This window comes from Acomys minous (assembly GCF_964271855.1).
Source record: "Acomys minous genome assembly, chromosome: 16".
Taxonomy (NCBI): domain Eukaryota; kingdom Metazoa; phylum Chordata; class Mammalia; order Rodentia; family Muridae; genus Acomys; species Acomys minous.
In genome coordinates, this window is record NC_140498.1 from 48,999,030 (window position 1) to 49,023,545 (window position 24,516).

General features: G+C 45.4%; 1 protein-coding gene across 3 annotated transcripts in view; it reads right to left on the reverse strand.

Moving 5' to 3' along the window:
• TXNDC11 (thioredoxin domain containing 11) overlaps positions 1–24,516 on the reverse strand; it is a 60,630-nt gene that overhangs the window by 1,258 nt on the left and 34,856 nt on the right. For 2 of the 3 annotated variants that reach the window (XM_084763165.1, XM_084763163.1), the window contains exons 6-11: positions 20,936–21,048; positions 18,638–18,838; positions 13,794–14,586; positions 10,626–10,768; positions 10,141–10,250; positions 5,564–5,644 (exon numbers count right to left, since the gene is read on the reverse strand). In XM_084763165.1, the coding sequence (XP_084619291.1) occupies positions 5,564–5,644; positions 10,141–10,250; positions 10,626–10,768; positions 13,794–14,586; positions 18,638–18,838; positions 20,936–21,048 (1,441 nt within the window). The remainder of the gene's footprint in view (positions 1–5,563; positions 5,645–10,140; positions 10,251–10,625; positions 10,769–13,793; positions 14,587–18,637; positions 18,839–20,935; positions 21,049–24,516) is intronic. The other variant, XM_084763164.1, reaches the window with a different exon arrangement.

Here is a 24,516-nt window from a genome sequence, read left to right on the forward strand (position 1 = left end):
CTAAGATGAATTAAAGCTCTTCAACTCTTATAGCAAAGAACTGAGGGCAGTGACTTAATGTCTTTGTTCCGTGCTCTAATTTAGAAAGGTCCTTTTCAGAACTTAGTCCTAAGTCTCTCTGACAGGTGCTGTGGATACACAGTCTAACCACCATCACTCCAAACACTAGTTTTCTACAGTTCTAAGGAACCGATACCCTCAGAGGTGAAGGAATGGAGCTGACAGGACCCCAAAGGCAGCATCCCGTGCTGCTCTGCTCAGTGCCGTATACTGCCAGACACGTGACTTGAGCTCGGTAAAGTGGAGATGAGAGTTGTTGTAAGGGTTAAACGAATTAAGTGGATGTTCAACATTAGCCTTTTCAAAATTGCATTTTGAACCAGGTAGAATATCGTACATTTGTAATCCCTCAGGCAGGAAGATCACAAGTGTGAAGCCAGCCTAAGCTACATTGTGAGACTGTCTCAAAAAAGAAAAACAAAAAATTGCATGGTTCCTTAATGTACCAGCCAGCTGGGGGCTGGAGGGATGGCTCAGTGCAAAAGTGCTGACTGCTTTTTCAGAGGACCTGGGTTCAATTCCCAAAACCCACATGGAGGCTCATATCTGTCTAACTCTAGCCTTGGGGATCTGATATCCTTTTCTGGCCCCTAAGGGAACAACACACATGCAGGCAAAATACCCATACACATAAAAATAATCTTTTTTTTTTTTTTAATTAAAAAGCCTTGTGTGATGGCACACACCTTTAATCCCAGTACTAGGACGGCAGAGTCAGGTGGATCTATGAATCTGAGGCTAAGCCTGGTCTACATAGCAAGTTCCAAGCCAGCCAAGGCTACTTAGAGAGAATCTGTCTCATAAAGCAAAAATAAATAAAATTCAACAAAATTAAAAATGGAAAAAGAATGCAGTAATTAAACTGTATACACCCTTCTCCCCCATAAAGATAGAAGCCAAACACCTAGAAATGACAAATGGTATCTTATTAATAGGCAACCCTTTTCCTGTCAAAAATCACAAGAGAATTAAGTCAGATATGTGAAACTGCACATGGTGACCCACACTGGTAACCCCAGCACTCCAGAGGCAAGAGGATAACCAGACATTTGAAGCTAGTGTGGACTATCTGTGAGAGCCTACCTTATAACAAGAAGAAAGCAGAGTATGTACCACTTCATATAATGTTTGAGGGGGATGAGGGGAAGCCTTTAGGTAGCTTTTTACAACTCTAAAAACTTGCCTGGCATGGTGGTGCACGCCTTTAATCCCAGCACTCCGGAGGCAGAGGCAGGTAGATCTCTGTGAGTTTGAGGACAGCCAGGTCTACAGAAGAAATCCTGCCTCAAAACCCAAAAACAAACAAACAAACAAACAACTCTAAGAACTGTCATGTGAAAGAAAACAAGGTTTGCATGTCAGCCATATTTATCACAAATCTGGAAAGTGTTCTTTCCAATGGCAGTTTTTCCATGGGCCACTAAGTGTGAATCTGTGGAGTGGATGGCCAGGCCTGCCTCTCTATCAAGCAGCAGTGGACCTGTCTTTTAGGACCAAATGGAGGTGCACCATTCCAGTGAAGACGCATGAGACACCTCAGTACGCCCTAGAGACACGGAATGAAACTTGCTAACCAGAATGCTGTTTTGATGGCTTGGGGCAATGCTGTGGTTCCCTAATGGTCATGCTAAAATGCTTTCATATCTTTCATTTACTTTGTTATGCTTTTCGTTTTGTTTTAGACAGAGGCTCACTCTATGTAATCCAGACTGGCCTGAACTTGTGACCCTTACCTCTGTCCCCTTAGCTGGCATCATAAGAGTGAGACATCATTCTTGGCTCCTTTCATATTCTTTTGTGTAAAGGTTTCTCGGTGCGGCCCTACGTAGACCAGGCTGGCCTCAAACTCAGAGATTTGCCTGCCTCCGCCTCCCAACTACTGTGGTGGCATGTGCCACCACTGCCTGGCAGCATTTACTTTTTTAAGGTCAAAATGTTGGGTCTTTTTTCATTCTTTTGTTTTTGTTTTATCTTGTTATTTGCTTGTTTGTTTTCTGAGACAGGGTTTTTCTGTGTAGCCTTGGCTGTCTTGGAACTAGCTCTGTAGACTAGGCTGGCCTCGAACTCACAGAAATCCGACTGCCTCTGCCTCCCGAGTGCTGGATTAATGGCCAGGCCATGGGCAGGTTTTTTTGGATTTTGCTTTTTTTAGATGTTTAAAAAAGTAGCTAGCACCAGGCGTGGTGGCACCTGCCTGTAATCTCAGCACCCAGGAGGCAGAGGCAGGAGGATCCCTGTGAGCTTAAGGCCAACCTAGTCTACAAAGTGAGTCTAGTCTAGGATAGCCAAGGCTACACAGAGAAACCCTTGTCTCAAAAAACTCAAAAAACAGAGCTGGAGAGATGGCTCAGAGGTTAAGAGCACTATGTGCTCTTCCAAAGGTCCTGAGTTCAATTCCCAGAAACCACATTGTGGCTCACAACCATCTATAATGAGATCTGATACCCTCTTTTGGAATGCAGGCATACATACAGGCAAAGCATTGTACACTAAATAAATAAATAGAAAAATTTATTGAAAAAAAGAAAGAAAGAAAAAGCAAAAAACCCCAAAACAAAGAGTAGCTAGAGTCGAGTGGTGGCGCATGCTTTTAATTTCAGCACTCAGGGAAGCAGAGGCAGGTAGATCTCTGTGAGTTTGAGGTCAGGCTAGTCTACAAAGTGAGTCTAGAACAGCTAAGCCTACACAAAGGAAACCTTGTCTAGGGGGAAAAAGTAGGTAAGACATGCAATATCTATAAACTGCTTTCAAATAAAGTAGCTCTTTTAATTTGAGAGTGTGCCCCCCATCATTAATCTCAGCACACAAAAGGCTAAGGTCATCCTGGGTTACATAGCAAGTTCCATACCAGCTTGAAATGCAATGAGAGACTCTTGTCTCAAAAAAAAGAAAAAAAAAAAAAAAGGTTGTCCTCTTGAAAGCATGTGGTGAGGTCCCATTGCTAGTCAGAGCTCCTCAGAAGCAGTGATGTTCTTCCTGGGGGCAACACTGGAGTATCCTGTAGAGCATGCACCAGCATCCCACGGCCCTGAGTTAGGCTGAAGTATCTGCAGTTTGCAATGTCCACCAGAGCAGCGTAGATGGCTGGCTTAGAGGATGGGCTCTAAGACACCCCTATGCATGGGGTGGTCTACCCCAGCTCTCCCCCCTCCCTCTTCTGATGAAGAGAGGTAAAACCAGAGAAGAAGGAGGCTAGGCAAGGCAGGCTCCACTACAGGCAGACGGTAGGCCTTCTCCCAAGGCTTTTTTCCTCTATGACTGCAGTGGGGCACAGTCGGTGTAGACAGTTAGCAGGGATGTAGACACCATGCAGCAGCATCTTCCAGTGTGCGGAGCCCTCACACCTCAGAAGCAGCCATGTCAACACCTTAGCACTCTTCCTCTGCACATCTCCACCACAGATTTGCATTTTCCACAGTGCATGTACAACTCTATACTTTAACTAAAAATAGCAGGAGCAAGTGAGCCACAGAAACATTCTCACTACATGTTATCCAACTGTGTTTTCATTTCCTCTCCTATGAGCCTTTGTATTTGGCAGTAGACACGAGCCACTTTCAGCTCCTAGAGACTACGTGGTGGCCCCCACAGTCCTTACTCAGCTGACTGCTTCCTCCTGGGCCGGTGCATCTGTCACCTTCTGCCTCCTTTTTATTTATTTTTATACAGGTAATAGTCATGTTACAATTTCTTGTCCACCTTCTGGGTAAGCCAAATGCTCCCTGGACCAGCTAATGATGAGCGCTCTCCTCTTGTGCCTTCCATCTGTTTTTGGGAAATGGAAAAAAAAAATCCCATTCCAAAGCAACAAAGGTTGATTCAGCAAGCTCTGTGTGTTTAACAGATGTGGACAGTCTTCTACTCTTCAGTATCAAGGGACACAGCAAAGGCTGCAGGGACCTGAAGAATTCACTTTTTCTTTTCTTTTTTTCTGGACACAGGTTCTCACTTTACAACTCAAAGAGCTCTGTCTACCTCTGCCTCTGGAGCTGGAATTAAAGGTATATGCCACCATTCCTGGCCTGCACTCATTTTGGTATACAAGGCAGCTGCAGAGTGCTGGCCATGCATGTTCCTCTTGTACACCTGTCCTGCGGGTGTCTCTCCTTCCCCTATACATACATTCATTTGTCCAACTGCTGAAAGCTTTTGCCTGCAAAGGCACTTACTGTGCTGTAACTTTAGTATTTTTTAAAGTATGTTTGGAATTCAAAAATTACATATCATTACGCTACACACCCAACTTGTGTCCCACACAGATGAAATTGCTGATGTTAGTGCCCATGATTTCTTGATTATATGGCAATTTAAACATGTCTTAGAAAGAAGAGGGCTCATCATGGCAGAGCCAGCAGTGGAAGAGACTGAGTCACACTCTGTTTTTAGTATGAGATCTGACAAGCCCATGCTACCACAGGAAATATTCTAGCACACATTCCTTGAGATAAAGGGCAAAAGCAGGCAATGAGTCAACAAAGTCCAAGGAAGTCGTCTCCCAGAGAGGCTGTATGAGCACAGCCGTGCTTGCTTGTAAAACGCCGGAAGTTAAACAACAGTGACTGCACACAGAGGCCAGGCCTCCCTAAAGGGTCCTGCACTTCCCATGTTTCCCACAGGGGATGTGAGTGAATCCCCACGTGGATGGACCTCTTCTACAGCCAGGGAAGTTGTGTGAGAAGGGAGTCAGCATCCAGCTTATTTGAAGAGTTCACTTCCTTTTTCTGTGGAAATGTTTGGGCCTACACTCACTGCCAAACCCAACACTCTTTGGTAATGTGCCATTCCTGTTTGCTGGAGCTTTCAGCACAGCTGAGTGACAGAAACCTCAGAGTGGCCTGCACACATGCAGAGAGAGCTCCCTGCGAATGGAGCAGTGGGCAGGGGACTGCCAGTATCCCCTTGGGCCACACAACACTCGTACCTTCCCTCAAGTGTACCATCTTTTCTAGGCTCACACAGGCATGGACGCTGTCTAGCTTCCAGGGCCACGTGAATACTTGGGTAATAACCGCCTATCAAAGAACAAGCACGCCAGGGGTGGTAGTACACGCCTGAGTGTGAGCCTGGTCTACACAGTGCGTTCTTGGACAGTTTGGGCTACACAGTGAGACCCTGTGTCAAAAAACAAACCCCCCATCACAACACATGACATTCCAACACTAAAGCTCTTCTTCCCTGTATCTTTAAAGGCTATTTAACAAGAGTGTAGAACATAATGAATGATTTATATCTTCATCTTCGTGCCTTAACAAGAGAATCTTACCTACACAATACTGAAAAGAAAAAAAATCAGCTGGGCTGGAGAGATAGCTCAGTGGTTAAGAGCGCTACCTGCTCTTCTAAAGGTCCTGAGTTCAATTCCCAGCAACCACATGTTGGCTCACAACCATCTATAATGATGCCCTCTTCTGGCCTGCAGGTGTGTACTGCAGGCAGAACACTGTATACATAATAATAAATAAATCTTAAAAAAAGAAAAAAGAATGAAAAAAATCAGCCTTACCTATTGCAGGGAAAAAACAAGACAGTAGGAAGACGGTCAACCATGAATTCCCAAGGAAGATCATTCTGAGACACATCAATCCTGGCAGAGGCAAAAGGAAAATGACTAGTAAGAAGTAACTAGCCAAACATCCCCACACCTGAGGAACCTGGAATGTGTCTATGGCCAGGCGGAACCAAACCCTTACTACAGAACATGCCGTGTCCACCCTGGGTAATAGAAGAACTTAAAACTAAACATAAATCCCTCGAGTTGCCTCACTGAAGGAGTACTTCATTTATGCACCAGGACCTGGCCGGGGATTTTAATCTGTGCTTAGTCATAGGAAAAGGAAAGCCACTGTGCACAGCACACACAGCAGTCTCTTTGAAGAACATTATACTTTATAGGCATTAAGTCTGGATGAAGGCGAACATCAGTGTACTTCCCCCCCCCCCCTCTCTCTCTTGTTTTTTTTCAAGACAGGGTTTCTCTGGGTAGCCTTGGCTGTCTTGGACTCCCTTTGTAGACCAGGCTGGCCTCGAACTCACAGCGATCCACCTGCCTCTGCCTCCCGAGTGCTGGGATTAAAGGCGTGCGCCACTATGCCCCGCCGCAGTGTACTTCCTTAACAGAGTGTCAATTCTCCTCTACTCTTCTTCATTTTGGTTTTTAGAAATAGAGTTTCTCTGTGTAGCCCTGGCTGGCCTGGAACTCATACTGTAGACCAGCTGGCCTTGAAGTCAGAGATCTGCCTGTCTCTGCCTCTTAAGTGCTGGGGTTAAAGGTGAGCACCACCACTGCTGGCTCTCTTCTTTTTTTAAATTTATATTTCCCATGCCATGCGACCCTGCTGCCGCAGCTGGTCTAATTCTCAATATTTATCCCAAGATGGTGTCAAACTCTCAGTAGCCACCATGCCTCAGCACTTTTAATGCTAGGATTACTGGCAGGTGCCACCAAGGCTAGTAGATTAATTTATGAGTATAAAAAAATGACATCTATCAAATCATCCACCCTGTGGCCAATTCCTGTGGGATAAGCTACAACTGCTCTGGTGGATAGACTCTCTCCAGCAACAGGCATGGAGCCAGGCAGGTGGTGAGGATCCACATGTGCTGGCCGCACAGAGGGCTGATGGCAGGGAAGGAGGGAGATTCATGACCAGTGCACATGGAAGATGAAGATACCTGGACCTGTTAATTTGGTGGGTTTTTTTTTTTTCAAAACTGGTATGGGATGATCAGGCAGTATGAAGCAGTGTTGTGTATTTGCTCACACTAGCACATGGGCAAGGAGTGTGGCTGGGTTGGTAGGGTGCTCGCTTAGCATCATTTGTGGTGAAGCCTTTTTAAACCAGTCAGGGTGGCACACACCTATGATTGGAGTCATCGGGAGACAAACACAAGAGGATCACAAGTTCAAGGCCATTGTTGGCTGCATAGTTATTTGGAGGCCCGCCTGGGATACAGGGGACCCTGTCACAAATACACACAGAGAAAACTCCACAATTGGCACAACCAAATGCATATTTTTTCCCCACATCTTTTAACAAAATGGCACGTCTGCCTCTTGGTGAAAGCCTGTCTAGAACACTAGTGTTCCTTTTAGCCAAGTGGTGCTGGCCACAGTATTTTATATAGTTGGATGTGTTTTCCCTCCAAATGTGTCCTTCAGTGAAGAGTCACCTATGAAGGGAAAATACTGTAAAACCCCACAAGAGCTGCACTGAACCCCAAGACTCCTTCTGGGGTCCTTTCAGGTGTGGCATACGTGCTGACCCCGGACAGCTCCTACTCTACTCTTCTGCTTTAGCTCAAGGAAGGTACTGATTTCTCGGTGGACAGAAATGTCCACTGCACCAACACACTGATACATGCCTTTACTGTTGCTATAAAGAGTGCTGTAAGGATCAGCCCAGACATTTCTGGAATCTCTATTTTCCTAAGTCCCAAAGTGAAATTAACTGAATCAGAAATGTACAATTTTTTTGTGACTTCTTGCAAATGTTCCCAATTCCATTAGCTGTGTCTGACCATGCCAACTTTATTTTCTCAATACAAGATGCCAAACACAGGTGGATCTCTGTGAGTTCGAGGCCAGCCTGGTCTACAAAGTGAGTCCAGGACAGCCCAGGCTACACAGAGAAACCCTGGCTCAAAAAACAAACCAACCAACCAACAACAACAAAAATGGAAAGAAAGAAAACAACGGCTACAGCAGCTTCACTAGGTGTTCTGAGGTTCAAGCCCATATGTATGTAACAATCTCTCTGCCCAGTCACTTCTCACATTTGGCTCTAGTAATTACTCAGAACACACAGCAGGCAGCAAGTGAAATATAAACATACATGTGCTTATGACTACCTTTTAAATCGTGTTTTTATTAGAGCCAGGGATCCAGCTAAATGGTAGAGCACTTGGCTTGCGTGTATGAGGTCCTATGTTTAATCCTGCTACTAACAAAAAAGAAAACCATTCACATCAAGTATGCTGTTTCACTGCACACACTTCTAGTGGAATATGTTTATCTTTCATTATCTTTTAATTGGAAAGCTTGTATCTCTACTTCTATCTTTTTCTCATGATCTGGTCTTTCATATTTAGTGGCAGGGATTGAAAAGATATATCTTAAAGCTAAACTGCTCGCCTCCTGATTTGAGGGCTTGGTGAAAGCATGAGAGCCTGAGTCAGATCCCAGAACACACATAAAAAGACACGTATGGTGGTGTACACTTGTAATCCCAGTGCTAGGAGACAGGGTCAGTAGGACCCCAGGATCCAGTGGCCAGCCAGGCCAGCCAACTCTTGAGCCCTAGGTTCACTGAGAGTCTCTGATTTAAAAAAAAAAAAAAAGGTGCCCCTCCCCAATCAGCTGTTAGCCAAGAAGGTCCCAGAGGCCCTCCGAACAGCACAGGCTATTGCTGTTGCTCTTGATTTGCTAAGCAGACTAGGCTATTGCAGACAGAGCACATCTCGGCTGCAGGACAGAGGAAACAAGCTGGAAAGGGAGGTTAAGGACCTTCCCTTCCAACTGGATTTCACAGGGTTTTTCTTTCCCAGAGAAAGAAAAGTCATCAATGGTCTTACCCAGTGGTAGACCTTGCATGCAACAATGCCGACCTCCAAACAAGATGTGCCCACAGGCACAACAGTGGCATGGCTATTTTCTGATTAGATTTGAGGCCTGCTCCATAGGAGAAAAATCATGCCTGGTACTGTAAAACTCAACAAAAGACCACGCTCTGGTGGTCACAGGCCATGGTGGGAACTCACTACTATCGTTTTTATTTTTTATTTTATTTTATTTTATTTTTTGGTTTTTCGAGACAGGGTTTCTCTGTGTAGCCTTGGCCATCCTGGACTCACTTTGTAGACCAGGCTGGCCTCGAACTCACAGCGATCCGCCTGCCTCTGCCTCCCAAGTGCTGGGATTAAAGGCGTGCGCCACCACCGCCCGGCATACTATCGTTTTTATTAAATGTTACAAATGCCTCTGAGTTTCTGTACTTATTCCCATAGGCAAATGCTGCGCTTGGCTTTATCAGAGGAGCTTCTTTCTGTAGCCAACAGTGGTGGATGAAGAAACTTAGGGAGAGACTGAAGAGCTGACGATTGGGAGGAAGGATTTGAAACACTATATTCTGAGCATGGCACATCCGTCCTGGGGACTCAATAGCTACGATGGATGCTGAGGGAGGGGAAATAGTGATTCTCAATAGTGTAGCCATTGGCATGTCCTCTGTGCTCTCGTGTATTGCTCCACACCCATGAGCATGTGTGTGACTCGGGTTAAACTCAGTTACAAAACAAAAACAATAGGACATGAAGTCAGGATGAGGACTTACAGGGAGGAAAGTGAAAAGGTGACGGGTAGGAGGGTGGAAAAGAGGCAGGCACTGAAGGTAATCAGGATGCACCATATGTACACATATAAAACTGTACGGAGCTGAGTATGCTGCCACACACCTTCAATCCCAGCACCAAGAGGCAGGGGTAGGCAGATCTGAGCTCAAGATCAGTATGGTTTTAGACAGTGAGTTCCAGTCCAGCCAGGGCGACGTAGTAGACCCTGTCTCAAAACAAAAGAAAGCAGGCACCTCCCGTCTACCCACCACCATCACCAACTGTCAAGGAATAAATGTAATTAAACTGGTATTTGAAAATAGATGTAGCAGCTTACACCCGTTACCCTAGCACTTGGTAGACCAAGGCACAAAGACTGCCAGAAATTAAAGGCCAGCTTGGGCTACAGAATACAAGCCTGTCGGAAAACAAATAAAGGATTTAAAATGTGTTTATACAAAAATTCACATAAAGCACCCGTGAATCACAAACCAGACACACAGCTATCAACAAAGCCATCCTCTTGCTTTCGCCAGTGAAGAGGAAAACAAGGGCAGGGGCTCCAGAGTCCCAGGGCTGGGCTGCAATCCTGGACATTCCCCTCCCCAGACCTCTAAGCAGCCAAGCCTGGACCTGTTTTCCTAAGAATGAATATCTTCATTATGGTTAAGGTCAAGGCCACCCAGCACGGGCTGGCAGGCAGAGAAAATAGAGAGCAGCAGAGCCCATGACGTTACAGACAGGTGTCCTTACCTGGCCACAGTAAATGTGTCTTCTGGCAGGAGCCGAGCAAGCTGGATGAAGATGTGATTGAGCGATGGGCAAAAGCCGCACCACTGTGTGTAATAGAGCAGCAGGACGTCCTGTGGGAGGGAGACAGTGCTTACTCACACATGGTCTTGTTCCTCATTTCCTGCTGTTCTTAGAATCCCAAAGACACTGAGTCAACTTGGTTGGCTGTGCAGAAATCTCGGTGAGGGTTCTAATCCTCATTACATGATTTTTTTATGATCTTTGGGCAATTAGAAAAGCACCATGCAATCCACTCCTGTTCCACATCTAATCTGTATACCAAAAGCAGACTGTTTTCCCCTAAGTAACCACAGCTATAGAAATTAAGAAGGGTGGATGGCTTGATTTTTACCCGGCTCTTGAGCCCCTACCCGTTTCTTGCAGTGATCAGAGGACTGACCTCAGGGCCACATGCTCAAGTAAGTACTCTACCTCCAGTCCCATACCTGCTTCCGAAGGGTCACTTCCCAGAAGGTATCAGTTGTCACTTCAGTGATTAAATGCTGAGATGGAAACTGGGCAGAATCACTTCCAGTGAGATGCCTTTTCAAGGGACTGTAGAGAACACTGAAGTTTTTAATAAAAGATTCTAAAAGTAAAGAGAAAATAAGATCAGCTTTGCTCTAGGTACAAAGCAGAATAGCGTGCCGGTTTTAAATTTCACACTTTAAATTTTAAATGATTTCCCATGCTTATATTTTTATTGTTGTTTTTTTATTTTACTTTTGGATTTTTGTTTTGTTTTGCTTTGTTTTGAGATAGTGTCTTACTTTGTAGCCCTGGCTGACCTGGAACTGGTTGTACACCAGGCTGGCTTTGACCTGAGATCCACCTGCCTCTGCCTCTTGAGTAGCAGGATCAAAGGCTGTGCCTCCTGCTTACATTTTTTTTTTTTGTTTTAATTACCTCAATTAAGCACAACCTGACACAAAGACCCAGGGTGCCATCAGGCTTGACTTTGGTAGTAGTAACTCAAAGGACAATCCTTTACTAACAAAACACCATAAGTTGGATGCTCAATACAGAGAGGAAATTCCATCCTGTGCTTTTCCAAAGGGACTGCCAGATACACACCGTGAGAACGCACACACCACACCTTTTGCAAGAGAGCAGCTCTTTAAGCATTACTACAAATGCAGGGACAGAACAATGTCATCAGTTATACTCATTAATTAAACTAATGCTCATTAATCTGAGGCCAAGGAGCTTTTTGTTTCCTTTATTAAAGTTCAAGTTTCCTTTCTTAGAAAAGCTAACAAAAATAAACAATTATACATAGTGGGAAAAGTATATAAATAAGTCCGTCAGTAATAAAAATCCTAACGTAAGCCAACAATCTCACCCTGCCCCCCAGTGCCACAACTCAGGGTCCTCTGCTTCAGTGTGTGAACTCCACTTCTGTCCTCCCACTCCCTCCACGGGGGTATTAACAGACAATGACTCTGCAGAAACAGGAGGCAGTGAAGAGTGAACACTAAAGACACGTCCTGATCACAGCTGAACGAAATCCCAATCTGAATGATTCTGAAGCCACCCTAGGGACAGCTGACTTAGGAGTTCACACTAAGAAAATGGTTTGTTTGAAAGTACTCCCGAATCTGCTACAAACTATAGAACAAAGGCAATAGCTGGGCTGGGCCAGAGTTCATACAGAAGATGAGACCTCAAAATTCAAAGCATTGTTATGATCTTCTCTGAGCTGAGTATTCCTCCCAGAATCCAGAGAACCCAGTCACCACTTGCTTTAAAACTTACATGTTCACCTGGGTGTGGTGACGCACAGCTTTACTTCCAGTGCTTGGGAGGCAGAGGTAGGTAGATCTCTGAGTTTGAGGCCAGCCTTGGTCTCCATAGTCAGTTCTAGGATAGCCAGAGCTATATAGACAGACCCTGTCTCAAAGGAGGAAAAAAACAACTGCAACAAAAGACATGGCTGGGGGCTGTGGAGAGGTAGCACATAGGTGAAGAACACTGGCTACTGTTCCAGAGGACCTGGGTTCAATTTTCCACATCTCTGTGGCAGTTCACAACTGCCTGCAATTCCAGTTCCAGGAGATCCAATGCTCTCTTTTGGCCTTTCTTGGTACCAGACATACATGCAGACAAAATACCATACGCATAAAGAAATAACAAAAATAAAAATTTAAATGAGCCAGGAGGTGGTGGAGCATTCCTTTAATCCCAGCACTTGGATCTCTGTGAATTCAAAGTTAGCCTGGGCCACAGAGCAAGCTCCAGGACAGCCAGGGCTACACAGAGAAACCCTGTCTCAAAAAACATACAAATACCAAAAAACTGAAACACGTTTGAGGAGATGGTTAGCAGTTGAGAGCACCGACTGCTTTTCCAGAGAACCCAAGTTTGATTCCTAACACCCATGGGTGGCTCAGAACCTCCTGGAACTTCAGTTCCAGGGGATGTGAAATCCTTTTATGGCTTCTGCAGGCACTGACACATGTGGTATACAGACATACATGCAGCAAAACACTGATGCACATAAAACAAAAATAAGTATCAAAACAAAATAAAATACACACTTGTTTAAGAAAGCCAAGTACACAAATAAATTGGGAGTAACTACTCCATAAAGTGACTACTCACTGGTTTACTTTGAGCATCAAAGAGCTCTTGTGATTATAGTATATAATTTGACACAGAAAAACCAACATTTCCTGAGTCCTTTCAGGAAGGTGGCTGATGTGAATGCTTCAGCTGGACTGACATGAGGACAGCCAGCCAGGACTAGTGCTTAGGAGCTGTGCTTGCCCTGCTTTCATCACCTCCACACTGGGAACCAAGTTCCGTTCCCCTCCATCCGGCAAGCGTTGGCTTTCCCTGCATCTCTAGTGATGCTGAACTAACAGGCTTTTGAATTCTTACTTTTTTGTGTTGTGTGTCAGGGACCGCAGCAAAGTCCTGGGAACAGGGCAGCATGAGTCGATTTGCTGCTGCCAAGCCCCAGGAGCCAACTCTGGGGTACTTTCCCACAGTAAAGCCCTAGGTCAGCTCAAGTGCTTTTCACTGGTTTGCAGCCTGTTTCAACACTGTGCACTGCGGTGTAGGCACTGGGGTCAAGGCAGAGTTCCTCAACATGTTATAAAACTTCAGCACAACAAAGGGGCCTGGTGGCCCTGAGACTCACACATCAGCCCCGTAAAACTAGAATGAGCAAGACAATCTAAACCTGCTTCTCTCTGCTTCCACTCCTTTCCGCTGTGGGTGCTATTACTGGCCATGTTCGTCAGGCCCTGCACGTCCCACCAGAAAGGCTCTTACCAGTCTTTCTGGCATGGGAGCCAGGTTCCTTGTGATTAGTACTTGCTCAGCTTTCGAAATGTGACAGAAATTGCCAGTCTTGGACTCTTAGCCCCCACAGGTTAGCTGACAGACTCAACCACAATTTGACAAATGGACACTTGTGCTCTACTTCCTGGACAAAGTAGCTTCTTTTCAAACTGACCAACAGATAAAGATAACTTAGGATCAGTTGTCTGAAGACTTAAAAGTGAACTATGAAACTGGTGTCACCCATGATCAGGAAGGAATGAGACAATCAAAGCAAGTTACACTCTTAAGCAAAGCTTGTGCTCAGGGAGGTAGAACCCCTAAAATACCTAGGGTGAACTTCATGAGGGCTTGTTTGGGGTCCAAGATATAGTGCGACTCTTCTTTCACATCAACAATTGCGGCAAACTCCTTCACGGGAGCAGAACTCGGGGCACCCAGTCTCTCTGCATATAACCAAAACAGATTGGAATCCAAAAGGTACATGTTGAGGGTCTTGTTGGTTCTGCAGCTCAGGCCTGCGAAGGCTGTGCTAGTGAGGCCCACTTCAGCAAAGTGGGACCTGTTCTCCTCAATGTGAGGAACGGAGCTCGGGGCAGTGGCCTCACAGCTCTCCTCTAAGGAAGATAATGTGATGGCTGGGGTTGTGAAGACACCCTGTTCAGAGTCACTGAAGCTTGCCATGCCCCGCGATATAGTCCTGCAACATGCAGTGTAGTAGCTAAAAGGGCTGTAGGAGGTTAAAAAATTGCTGCACTCTATGCTGCCCGACACAACGTGATAAAAGGTCTGCTCCTTGAGGTAGAAAGAATCCAGAGCGGCAGCCATCTCGAAGAAGCTGCACTGTGGCACGCTCACTGAGCTTGGCTTCGTGCCACCCACTGTCTGGTTGACACACAGCTCACAGACATTGTGGGTCCTGGAGAGGGCCGGCCCCTGTGGCAGCACCACTGTGTTACAACAGGGGGATGCTGCCATCAGCCGAGCATCATGGAGTGGGGCGAGCAGCTCTGGTGCCAGCGACTGGAACACAGGAGCCTCCACCCGCCGCAGGTGCTGAAGGAGGCGCTCCACCACCTGGTCCCCATGACAGTTATTGTACTCCAAGGCCACTTGGGTGATCTGAAAAACAGGGGGCAGGGTTGGTAAGAGGCATAAGGATTATGGATGTGGAGAATGGCAGCTGTGCTGCTTGGGTGGCATCCCTGAGCCACAGGCAGGAGCCCAGACCAAGACTGCCTCAGAGGAGAAGTGCTCACAGCAAACTCTTGACACAGAGGCCTGCGTTGTATTTTACAACATGCCCCTCTATCAGCAAGCAATGACCCACTGCTCTGAGTCAGAAGGTCTAGAGATGCCTGCCTACCATAGCAGGTAAGTCCTATAGGCAAAACTGTTCAGCTCAGGAAGGTGTCCAGGCAGAACCAAACTGAACTCCCTTGCTTCCCAGGTGAGTATACTTGCTCCACACCTTGAATATTCATTCCCCTTTGCTGTCAGTTTTATCCTTGTTCAGTAAGTCTGAACACTCAAAGATTTATTTATTTATTACATATACAGTGTTTGCTGTGTGTATGCCTGCAGGCCAGAAGAGGGCACCAGATCTCATTATAGATGGTTGTGAGCCATCATGTGATTGCTAGGAACTGAACTCAGAACTTCTGGAAGAGCAGACAGCGCTCTTAACCTCTGAGCCATCTCTCCAGTACAAGTCTGAACACTTAAATTTACAGCATATATCCTCTCAAATATATCCATATCTCCCAAGAGTTCGCCAAGAGCCTGTTCCCTACCGTCCACACCCATCTTTCCTTTCTAGAGCACCTCTCCCCTCCCTGTACTGCTGTGGCTGTTGGCTCGGCATCAAGCTAGAAACCAGCTCATCCTCTATTTCCGCTCAGACTCCTCAGGCCCCACCCTTACTTCCACACTGATGTTTCTTTTTAAAGTACAGCTCTGAGCACAGTTGGCCAAGTGATATCTGGTGGCTTTCTATTACCTGTGGGATAAATACAGTCATGCTTATTTGCATCCGCATTTGCCTTTCCAGGCTCATCCCACCCACTTAGAGCAGACCAGGCTCTCTTACATAGTGCTGCACACCTTACTGGGGCCTGGCCTCAGATAAAGGCAGCCCCGCTCTGAATGGTAAGTGAACTGGCTTCTGCAGTTCTGGTCCCTGATACCCCCACCACAGCCTCGAGAGCTTCTGCTGGAGCACCCTTTTTCTTTACAGGTTTACGGCTGCTCATAAGTAGGACAGAGTTTGAGCACATGTGAATACATGGCATTTCAGAGAAATGAACACAACATCCTTTCTTGAAAAGAATAGCCACTATACTCTCAAGTTTAAGGTCTACACGAGACTGTCTCAAACAAAAAAGTGTGTACGTATATATGAACTATTTAATGAATACATTTCCAACTTAGACAATTTCTATAACAATATTTATAGAATATTAATTCAAAATGTATCTATAGACTAGTTCTTGGAATAAAAAGTCACTTTACATGTAAACTAGTGTTTTAAATTACCTCTCACCCATAAAAACACCATCATCTTTTTTGGACAACATTCTTGACAGCACATTTTGTGAACAGGACAAGCCCTGACAACCCACAAAGAGCCCTGACACCATCTATCCTCCCTGGAATAGGAATAGTTTATACTTAGTGATACAATAGTAAATAACTCTTCCCTAGGCCCCTACACACCCCATAAAACTTTATGATCCACTGCTGTATTTTCTAAAATATTCCACAAATGTGAATATTCACTACAGGAAGAGAACACTATTTCTAGATCATTTTCTTCCTTTGTCTCGTTTCTAGTATCTCACGCTGCAGTCATGTGAAGAGCACTTTTAATGGAAGGAGGACTGCATGGCAGGCAGCTCTTGAGAGGTGAGGCCTCTTCCCTCTCTCCTGTAAGCAGGTTTTCACGTTACAAACCTCTTACAGAACAGTTAAATTTTAAAAAAGATTTATTTATTTTATTTATTGTATATCAGTGCTTTATCTGCCGAAGAAGGCATCAGATCACATTATAGATGGTTGTGAGCCACCATGTGGTTGCTGGGAATTGAACTCAGGACCTCTGGAAGAGCAGGTGGTGCTCTTAACCACTGAGCCATCTCTCCAGCCCCAGAACAGTTAACTTTGAAAACAAAATTCACGCTACAACCTGTTAATGTGTTCAATATATGTCACATTTAATTAATGCTAACCATTAAGAACTTGGCAAATAATTGTAAATGTCTGGGTTGTTACAGAAATCCGTAAGTCTGGATGCCTCTACTTACTTGACTCACACTGTGAATGCCCCAAAGACTGCTCAGAGTAGAAAACAAGTCAAATGGACTCTGGATACTGGGACAAACCTTTCCTTAGATTAGCATGCTGCATAATATGTTGCATGATATGTCAAGAGTGCTCCAAGGACACTAGGGACCAGTGTCCCTGGTGTCAAGATCTGTGTATTCTTTGTGTGTACATATGCTGATGTGGAGTGTGCATGCAGGAAGCACCTATGTAAGGGCAGCTGCTCACTCCTACTATGCCCTCAAGAATCTTCTGCCCAGACCTAGACCCACAAGGGCAATGGAAAACGAAGCTGCCCTGAATTCTCTCTTATCCAAGCTCCTCCTCCTAAGCCTCTTCTGCCCTTTTCTGCCAGGCTCCTGCTTTCTGGGATGTTACTTCCCTCTTCTGCTACTTCTTGACCCTGGCCTGCCTGGAGCCCGACTGTCGTCTGCCTGAGTTATAAGCAGATTTTCGATTCCCAACAGGACCAATTTCTGAGACCAGATGCCTGCAAGCTACCAGTACTCAATGAACACTGGCCAGACTGACCTGATCCACGGAGGAGGAGGAAAGTGCTGGGCAATGTTGCTTATCTCATGAGGGGACATACCAGTCATATGTGGAGGGAGACTGACAGACTCCACCTAACTCAGAGCACCCTAGGAGCACAAGGGACAGAGTCACAGGTGAAACTGATTTTTTTTAAAAAAGCCTGTTGGTAGACGCTAGAAACAGAAAATTTGTGTAGTGGTTCATCTGAGAATGAAAGGCTGAATGAAAACAAGGCCCACCTTTGGTGCCAAATCCAGCACCAGCCTTCTGGAGTGAGGGTCTATACTCCTGCCAACACTGCCCCACCACTCTGCATGCCCAAGTCAAGGAAGACAGTGTCCCAAAAGTTAAAGTAAAAAGCCACAGCCACAGTTACCAGTAAGGCTAGAACCTGCAAAGACCTGATTTCTCTTAATCTAGATGGCACAGAGGCCAGGGCATGGAAAAGAGACTCCTGGATCATAAAGCATTCACGTGTGCATGTTCTAAAGAAATGAAGCCCAGGGGACAGAACAGAAGGACTTCATTTCTTTCTCTTTTCTTCCCTAAAGCCAGGCTGTGCATCAGCTAGAAGGCTCCAGTGGGGATAACAACCTGAGCCAAATGCTGGAGAAAGTATAAGGAGTCTGTCTGGTGAGAAGTTCTTTCCCAGCCTCCAGAGCAGTGCCAAGGGGCCCAGGCCCAGGCCCAGGCACTGTCTGCCTGGCCTGCTCTCTGTACAGTGACTGTCAGATTCTGGTTTGGGCCAATTAAGGGATCCTTGAGGGGAAAAAAAACCTAGTAAATCCAATTTAGCAGCCCCAGGCTCTCTGCTGATTGTTATTGTTCCCTCTAAGTGCCTCCAAATGATCTATGTACAAAATAAACTCACGCCTAGAGAGAACAGACATCCCAGAAAGCAGAGGAGAGAGGGAAGACTCCTGGCAGCATCTGTCTCTGGAAACCTCTCTCTCTGTAGAACAAGAAAAGTTTAGAGAAAAAGGGACATGGCATCACTGCAGCTGCACCTGGCCAGGCCCCATGACAGTAGCATTCCTATGCGCTCAGCTTGCCTGTGTTCCCAGCACGCCCTAAACAGGAAGGTCAGTGCAATCATCTGAGAAAGGGTTGTTTGCTAGGTCTCTGGGGAAGCTGTTTCATTTCCCTTCCCTCCTATTCAGCCCAGACCAGAGCAACAAATAAAGATGGTTAGAGAAGCTGGGGAATCCCTGTCCCAGGCACAGAACACCGAGCCACACTCCTATTCCTGACGGCCACTCTGATGATGGACTAGAGGAAGGAGACCTGTGACAGGAGCCAGGGCCACTAGGACTCCTACCTCAGCTAGGAGAGGATGCTTCTCAGCTAAAGGGTCAAAAGGTATGAACAGGAAGAGTGCTGGCCCTTTCTTCAGCTCATTGTTCAACAGTAGACTCTTGCCTCCATGGGGCTGCAGCCATCGGAAGAGGGTCTCCTGGTTTTCTGAGGCCCACTTAAAGATGTTCTCAGCTGTGAAGTTCATGACTTCCCTGGGGAAGACCTGCCAAAGACAAACATAAGAAAATAAAACAGAGTTGACTATGACAAGGCAGAGCCAAAGTACCAGCACCATACTCCAGAGGCCAGGTCAAGCTGCACTGTGAGGGAGGAAAAGGTACCCAGAGGCCATGACTGCTGCCAACACTCAGACTTTGTGACTTCCACAATGCCACAAGTAGGGAGAAAGCAGGAGGTGGTGACTTTCATCTCACCAGGTTGCCCTTTTGTCTCCTGAGGTAGACTCACCTATCCACAGAGACTCTCCCAGCCTTCAGGCGGCCGTAATGACCTCTGATCACCCTGTCTAAGGAGAGCTACAGAGCACCACATGGTGCCTATCTAGGTCTATCACCTGTGGTTACAGGAGGTTACATCTTTACCTCGGCTTGTCAAATACTGCCGAGAAGCCAGAGGGGAGCTTTCATTAGGCAGAGGCTACAGGCTTTTGCTCAGGTCAGCCCAGCAATGGGACAAATTTCCTGGCACAGAGCAGGGACTCAGCAGATACTTGAGTAAATCAGTGAGTGACCTGGCTTACACAAGGCCCTAAATCACACTGTGTGTAGCAGGAAGGAAAGAGACACTTGGCATTTTTGTTTTGTTCTGTTTTTTGAAAGTCCAAAGACATAAACCACAAGCTTCAAACAATTCCCAGAGTGCTTTGGAAGGTTTCATAAAGTGAAGCATGATAACCCCAGAACGGAGCTCTACGTGATGGCACAGTGAACATGCTCACTGCTGCTGCTTTTTAAGACATTACTATTCCACTGACACTTCATTCGATAAAAGGCATCTGCTGATAAACAACTGAAAGCACCTAACTGAGGCAGCAAGCATGGACAGTTTCAAACTTACTTCACAGTTCTCCTTTTCTCTATTTACTCTTCAGTGCTCTGTGCTATAAATACATGTAGGCTAAAAAATGGTGTAAGGATATGAGAGCTAGCAAAGCAGATGAAGTGAAAAGCTAGACAGGCACAGGAGAGCGGGCAGGCAGTGGAGAGGCAGTCAGCAGAAATGCTCAGATAGGACAGTAGAGGCGTAAAACACATCATTAAACAATTCTATTTGGAAAACACAAAAATACATTTAATGTAGAAATATATACATGTGTGAAATACACAACATCTGAGCTATGAGAGTTAGGCAGATGCTAAAATGACTAGCAAGCAAGGGGAACTCCTTGGTGAGTGCTCAACAGTGCTTGGAAAGACCCATGACCCTGAGCTAAGGGCAGAAATCTTCACTGGACCCGAAAGCCAGTGATCCTGTCAACAATGGAAACACCTCAGAGGACCAGTGAGAAGGCTCAGTGGGGAAAGGCACTTGCCACCAAGTCTGATGACCTGAGTTCCATTCCTAGGACATATATGGTAGGAGAGAATTAACTCCTGCAAATTGCCCTTGGACACGTGTGTGTGTGTGTGTGTGTGTGTGTGTGTGTGTGTGTGTGTGTGTCACAAAATTAATTAATAAATGTAATTAAAAATAAAATATTTCAGAAAAATAAGCTGTCAGCAATGACTGGGAAAGTAGCAAGGCACAGTGTAGCTCAGTGCTAAGAAGTAGGTAAGTGGCAGCAGTTCCAACAAAAACAGCACATGAAATGAGGGAACACAGGAACTAGGATATCTGAGGTGGGAAGCTCTGAGGTGTGGCGCTGTGCTATGACAAGAACGTCAACACTCCAGTGTGAGTGCAGGAGGAAACCCCCTCACATTCCTGCTCTTCATACAAGAACAAATCAACAGCCATGCCCAGCGGATGCCAATCTCAGAGAACATGGGCCTAGAGTGAGGAATCACCAACTGAGTAACCACAGTTCATTCAACAGGGGCAACTAGCAAAGCTGCACCAAAATCTAAGACTCTAAGCAAACAAGGTCTAGACAGTACAGTCAAGAGGCCCCTAATGCACAGGTTCTCAACCAGGGCAGGGCTCCAGAGTGGGCTTATAGGAAGTCTCAATTTGCACATAAAATCACATTATCTTTCCCAGGGAGAGGTCCATACATTTCATCCAGTTCTCAATGGAGTCGGTGACCTACATAAGGTTAAGAACCACTGCACTAATACAAATGTGATTTTGAAATACTTACAAGTGATGTGTTGAAATGTCTATGTAAATACACACTTCCAGAGTGTACTAAGGATACCAGTTTCGCAAGATGTTTATTTGTGATAACCCCAAATCGTACTGTTCCTAGGTAATCTGAAACAGAAAATTTTCCTTTATTAAAAGAGCAGGCCTGGGCCTTAAAACAACCACAAACCCACTGAGGCAGTCCTAATACACCTGTCCCCTAGAGTAAGACTGTTGCTGACCTGGCCTGGCCCAGGAAAGAGCAGGGCGGAAGCTGGGCTGAGGAGACTGCACATCCACAGGCTGCAGTCTGACCTATCTGCCTTGCCACCCTGTTCCCCTTACTCAAACAAGACTACCACTGGACCAAGGCACAAGCTGGTGTCTCTGGGCATGGCCAGCTCCTTCTCATTACTCATCTTGCTCTCATCTTCCCTGACTACCTGCCTAATACAAGTACACAGGGAGGAAAGCTTCGGGGAGATGTTGGGACTTTATCCTATTTTCATGGTACCTATAAGTACCTATAGTGCCTTACTCGTTTATTTACATTTTCCTTCATCAGTTTCCTCTTAGGCATTTACGCTCTTGTCTACTGCTGGTGCCTTGGTTGGATGAGATGACTGTGACCGTCTGGTCATCCAGCCTCCGCCTTGTACCACCACAAGCAGCTGACAGGGCCAAACCCAGGCCTTATGCATGCTAGGCAAGCAACTGAGTGGCACTGCATGCCACTAAATATAGGTGAGATGGATGAATCTAGCATATACAAAGAACTCACACAAATTGACAATTAAAAAATGATTAAAATGGGTACACCACAGAAAGTGAATGGACCTGGCTAATCATTACATGGAAAAATACCCAGCCTCACTCTGAGGAAAGCAGAACAAGACCACTTTTGACCTTCAAACTGCTGGAAATTTAAGGCTTGGCAAATACAGAAATACAGAGTATCAATGGCCAGCATAGCAAATTTGAGAGTTGACAAGAGAAGTTTGTGAATTGCTGACAACAAAGAAGGGACAGCACTAGCAATGTCATGTGTGTACTAGAAGTCACATTCACGGACATGTGCTAGCAGATGCTGTACAGATGTGAGAAATGATAAGGCAAAGCTACCAAAAGCACAGAAACCACCAAGACAGGAGAACTTCTGTTGAAAGAAACAAAACAAAAAACCTCACACTTGGAAAACAGTATTCTTTTCTTATGGGCACAAGACTAGAAATAAATCAAGAACCTGAAAGGGGTACAGGAGCACAAGCTTATTAATCTCTGATACTCTGAAGAATGCCTGAACCCAGGAGGAGCTTACAAACAAGCTGGACAGACAAAGCAAAAAGAATCTGAAAGGAGTAAAGCTGGTTTAGTGTTGGAGCACAAAGAGGGTCACATCCTCACATGTGATGCTTCACCATTATAAATAAATAGATGGATGTGTGGATGGATGGATGGATGGATGTGTGGATGGATGCTAGTTTGTTGTGTGTGCATCTACCACAGCATGAGTGTAGGGGTTAAAGGAAAATCTCTGGTGTAGGTTCTGGGGACAGAACTCAGGGTGTCAGGCTCAGTAGCAAGTGCCCATACCTGCTTAGTCCTCCTTATTTTCCAAGGAACATGAAATACTGCAGTGTTTGAACAGTTATAAAATAAAGTATTCAATGTTAAAGGGGGATGGATAAGACAGTGTAGGAAAGACTGTGTCCTTCCCTACCCTCCCTCATCCTTATTATAGATGTTAGATAAGATCAGTTAAATTTCAGATGCTACCAACTTATCAAATAGCCAAGTATACAAATATGAAGGAGTCCAACACATAAAGTGTCACCTTCAAAGCCTGGCGCACACTCTGAATCCCAGCACTTGGAGGCAGATAGATCTTTGAGCCTGAGGTCAGCCTGGTCTACAGAGTGAGTTCCAGGTCAGCTTGAGCTGTTACATAATGAGATCCTGTTTTTTAAAAAAAAAAAAAGAAGTTTTCTTCAGTTACAAGTCCCACCCTCCAGCATTGCCAGCCTTTTTGTTGTTGTTGTTATTCTTCAAAACAGGGCTTCTCTGTGCAGCCCAGGCTGTCCTGCAATTCTCTCTGTAGACCAGGCTGGCCTTGAACTCAGAAATCCACCGGCCTCTGCCTCCTGAGTGCCGGGATTAAAGACATGCGCCACCGCTGCTGACCAGAGCAGTTGACTAGAAGAGTGGAAATGTCTTTCTATCATGGTAAACAATCTTAAACACAGACCTGACAAGTTTAAGTGACATAAAATTAACCAGAAAGTAAAAAGAGCAGTTTGTGAGGATGCCTGCATGTCCCTGAGCAGGGCTGTATGCATTTGATTCAGAGCCACAGCCATATTTCACATAATCCAAAAGCTAAACCAAGGGAAATGGAGGGAACCTACTGTAGAATGCCATCACCAGCAGATAAACCTAACTGCAAATCATTAACAGCACAGTGAGGGGGTGGAGGAGAAAGAACCAACCTCAGCAACCAGACAGCTGTAAAACTAAGGACAAAGAGAACTGGGCTAAGTCCATAATTCTCATTAAAAAGGTTACCCACAAGGCTATAAACTGGCAATCCTGAAACTACTAATACATCGTCTTATGCAAGTATATTGCCAAGCATGGGAACCAAGATTCTTACTAGTGGGGTAAGAAGTTACTCTGCAGGAGGGGACAGCTAAGATGAGTCCTGCTGTGTCCTGCTGGAATCAGAGAGAATTGTATAAGGTAGCATTTATTTATACACATGTATGTCATGTAAAATGATTACATTCATATATGTGGGGATAAACACATGCTTCCTGGTTTTATCTGCTGAGGATGCTCCAATACCACCATAGAGTATACCCAGCACTCAGACCTTCACCCCCAAGTGTCAATCTCCCCTGAAAGGCACCAGGCTTGTACAGAAGAGGTTGATGAGAGGGAAAAGGGGGGAGAGATGTGTGTGTTACGGTCCTATGGGTGGACCTTTCACATGCTAGCAAACACTCTATCACTGAGCCACTATCCAAATCCCTTTTTAAAAAATTTAAATGGTACAACACATTAAGGTCAGATGCTGAAGGTATCAGGGACAAAAAGGCAGCACCTAAACTGCCAAAGCTTAAATGACACTGTGTACCGGAAAAGGCTGAACCCTGGGGAATAGCTGTGACCAAGAACAGGAAACTAGCCAGTGAGAACACTGGTTTGGGAGTCTGCTGCAGCAGCAGAATACAACATCACAGCCTGACCCAGAGGCTGCATGGGGCTGTTCAAAAGCCAGTTTAACTTATGGACAGGCTGCCCACACCAAGCAGAGCCTAACAACTCCAACATACTGCAATTCTAAAACTTTACTTCTCACATATAAATACATTTATAAAAAGTAAACTTCTTTTGAACATGGTACGGATTTTCCAGGAAAAAATACCTCAAATTTGCAGTCTCATGGGAGTAATTAATATTTGGTTCAACATAGGAAGCTTATGGTCTAAGAAAAATGTGAGCGCACCCTGTTAAAGCAGGCACCAGCATGGTCTACAACAGTCCTCTCTGTCACTTACAAAATGAATTTTTTTTGTTCTAGAAGTAATGAGGTGTTTG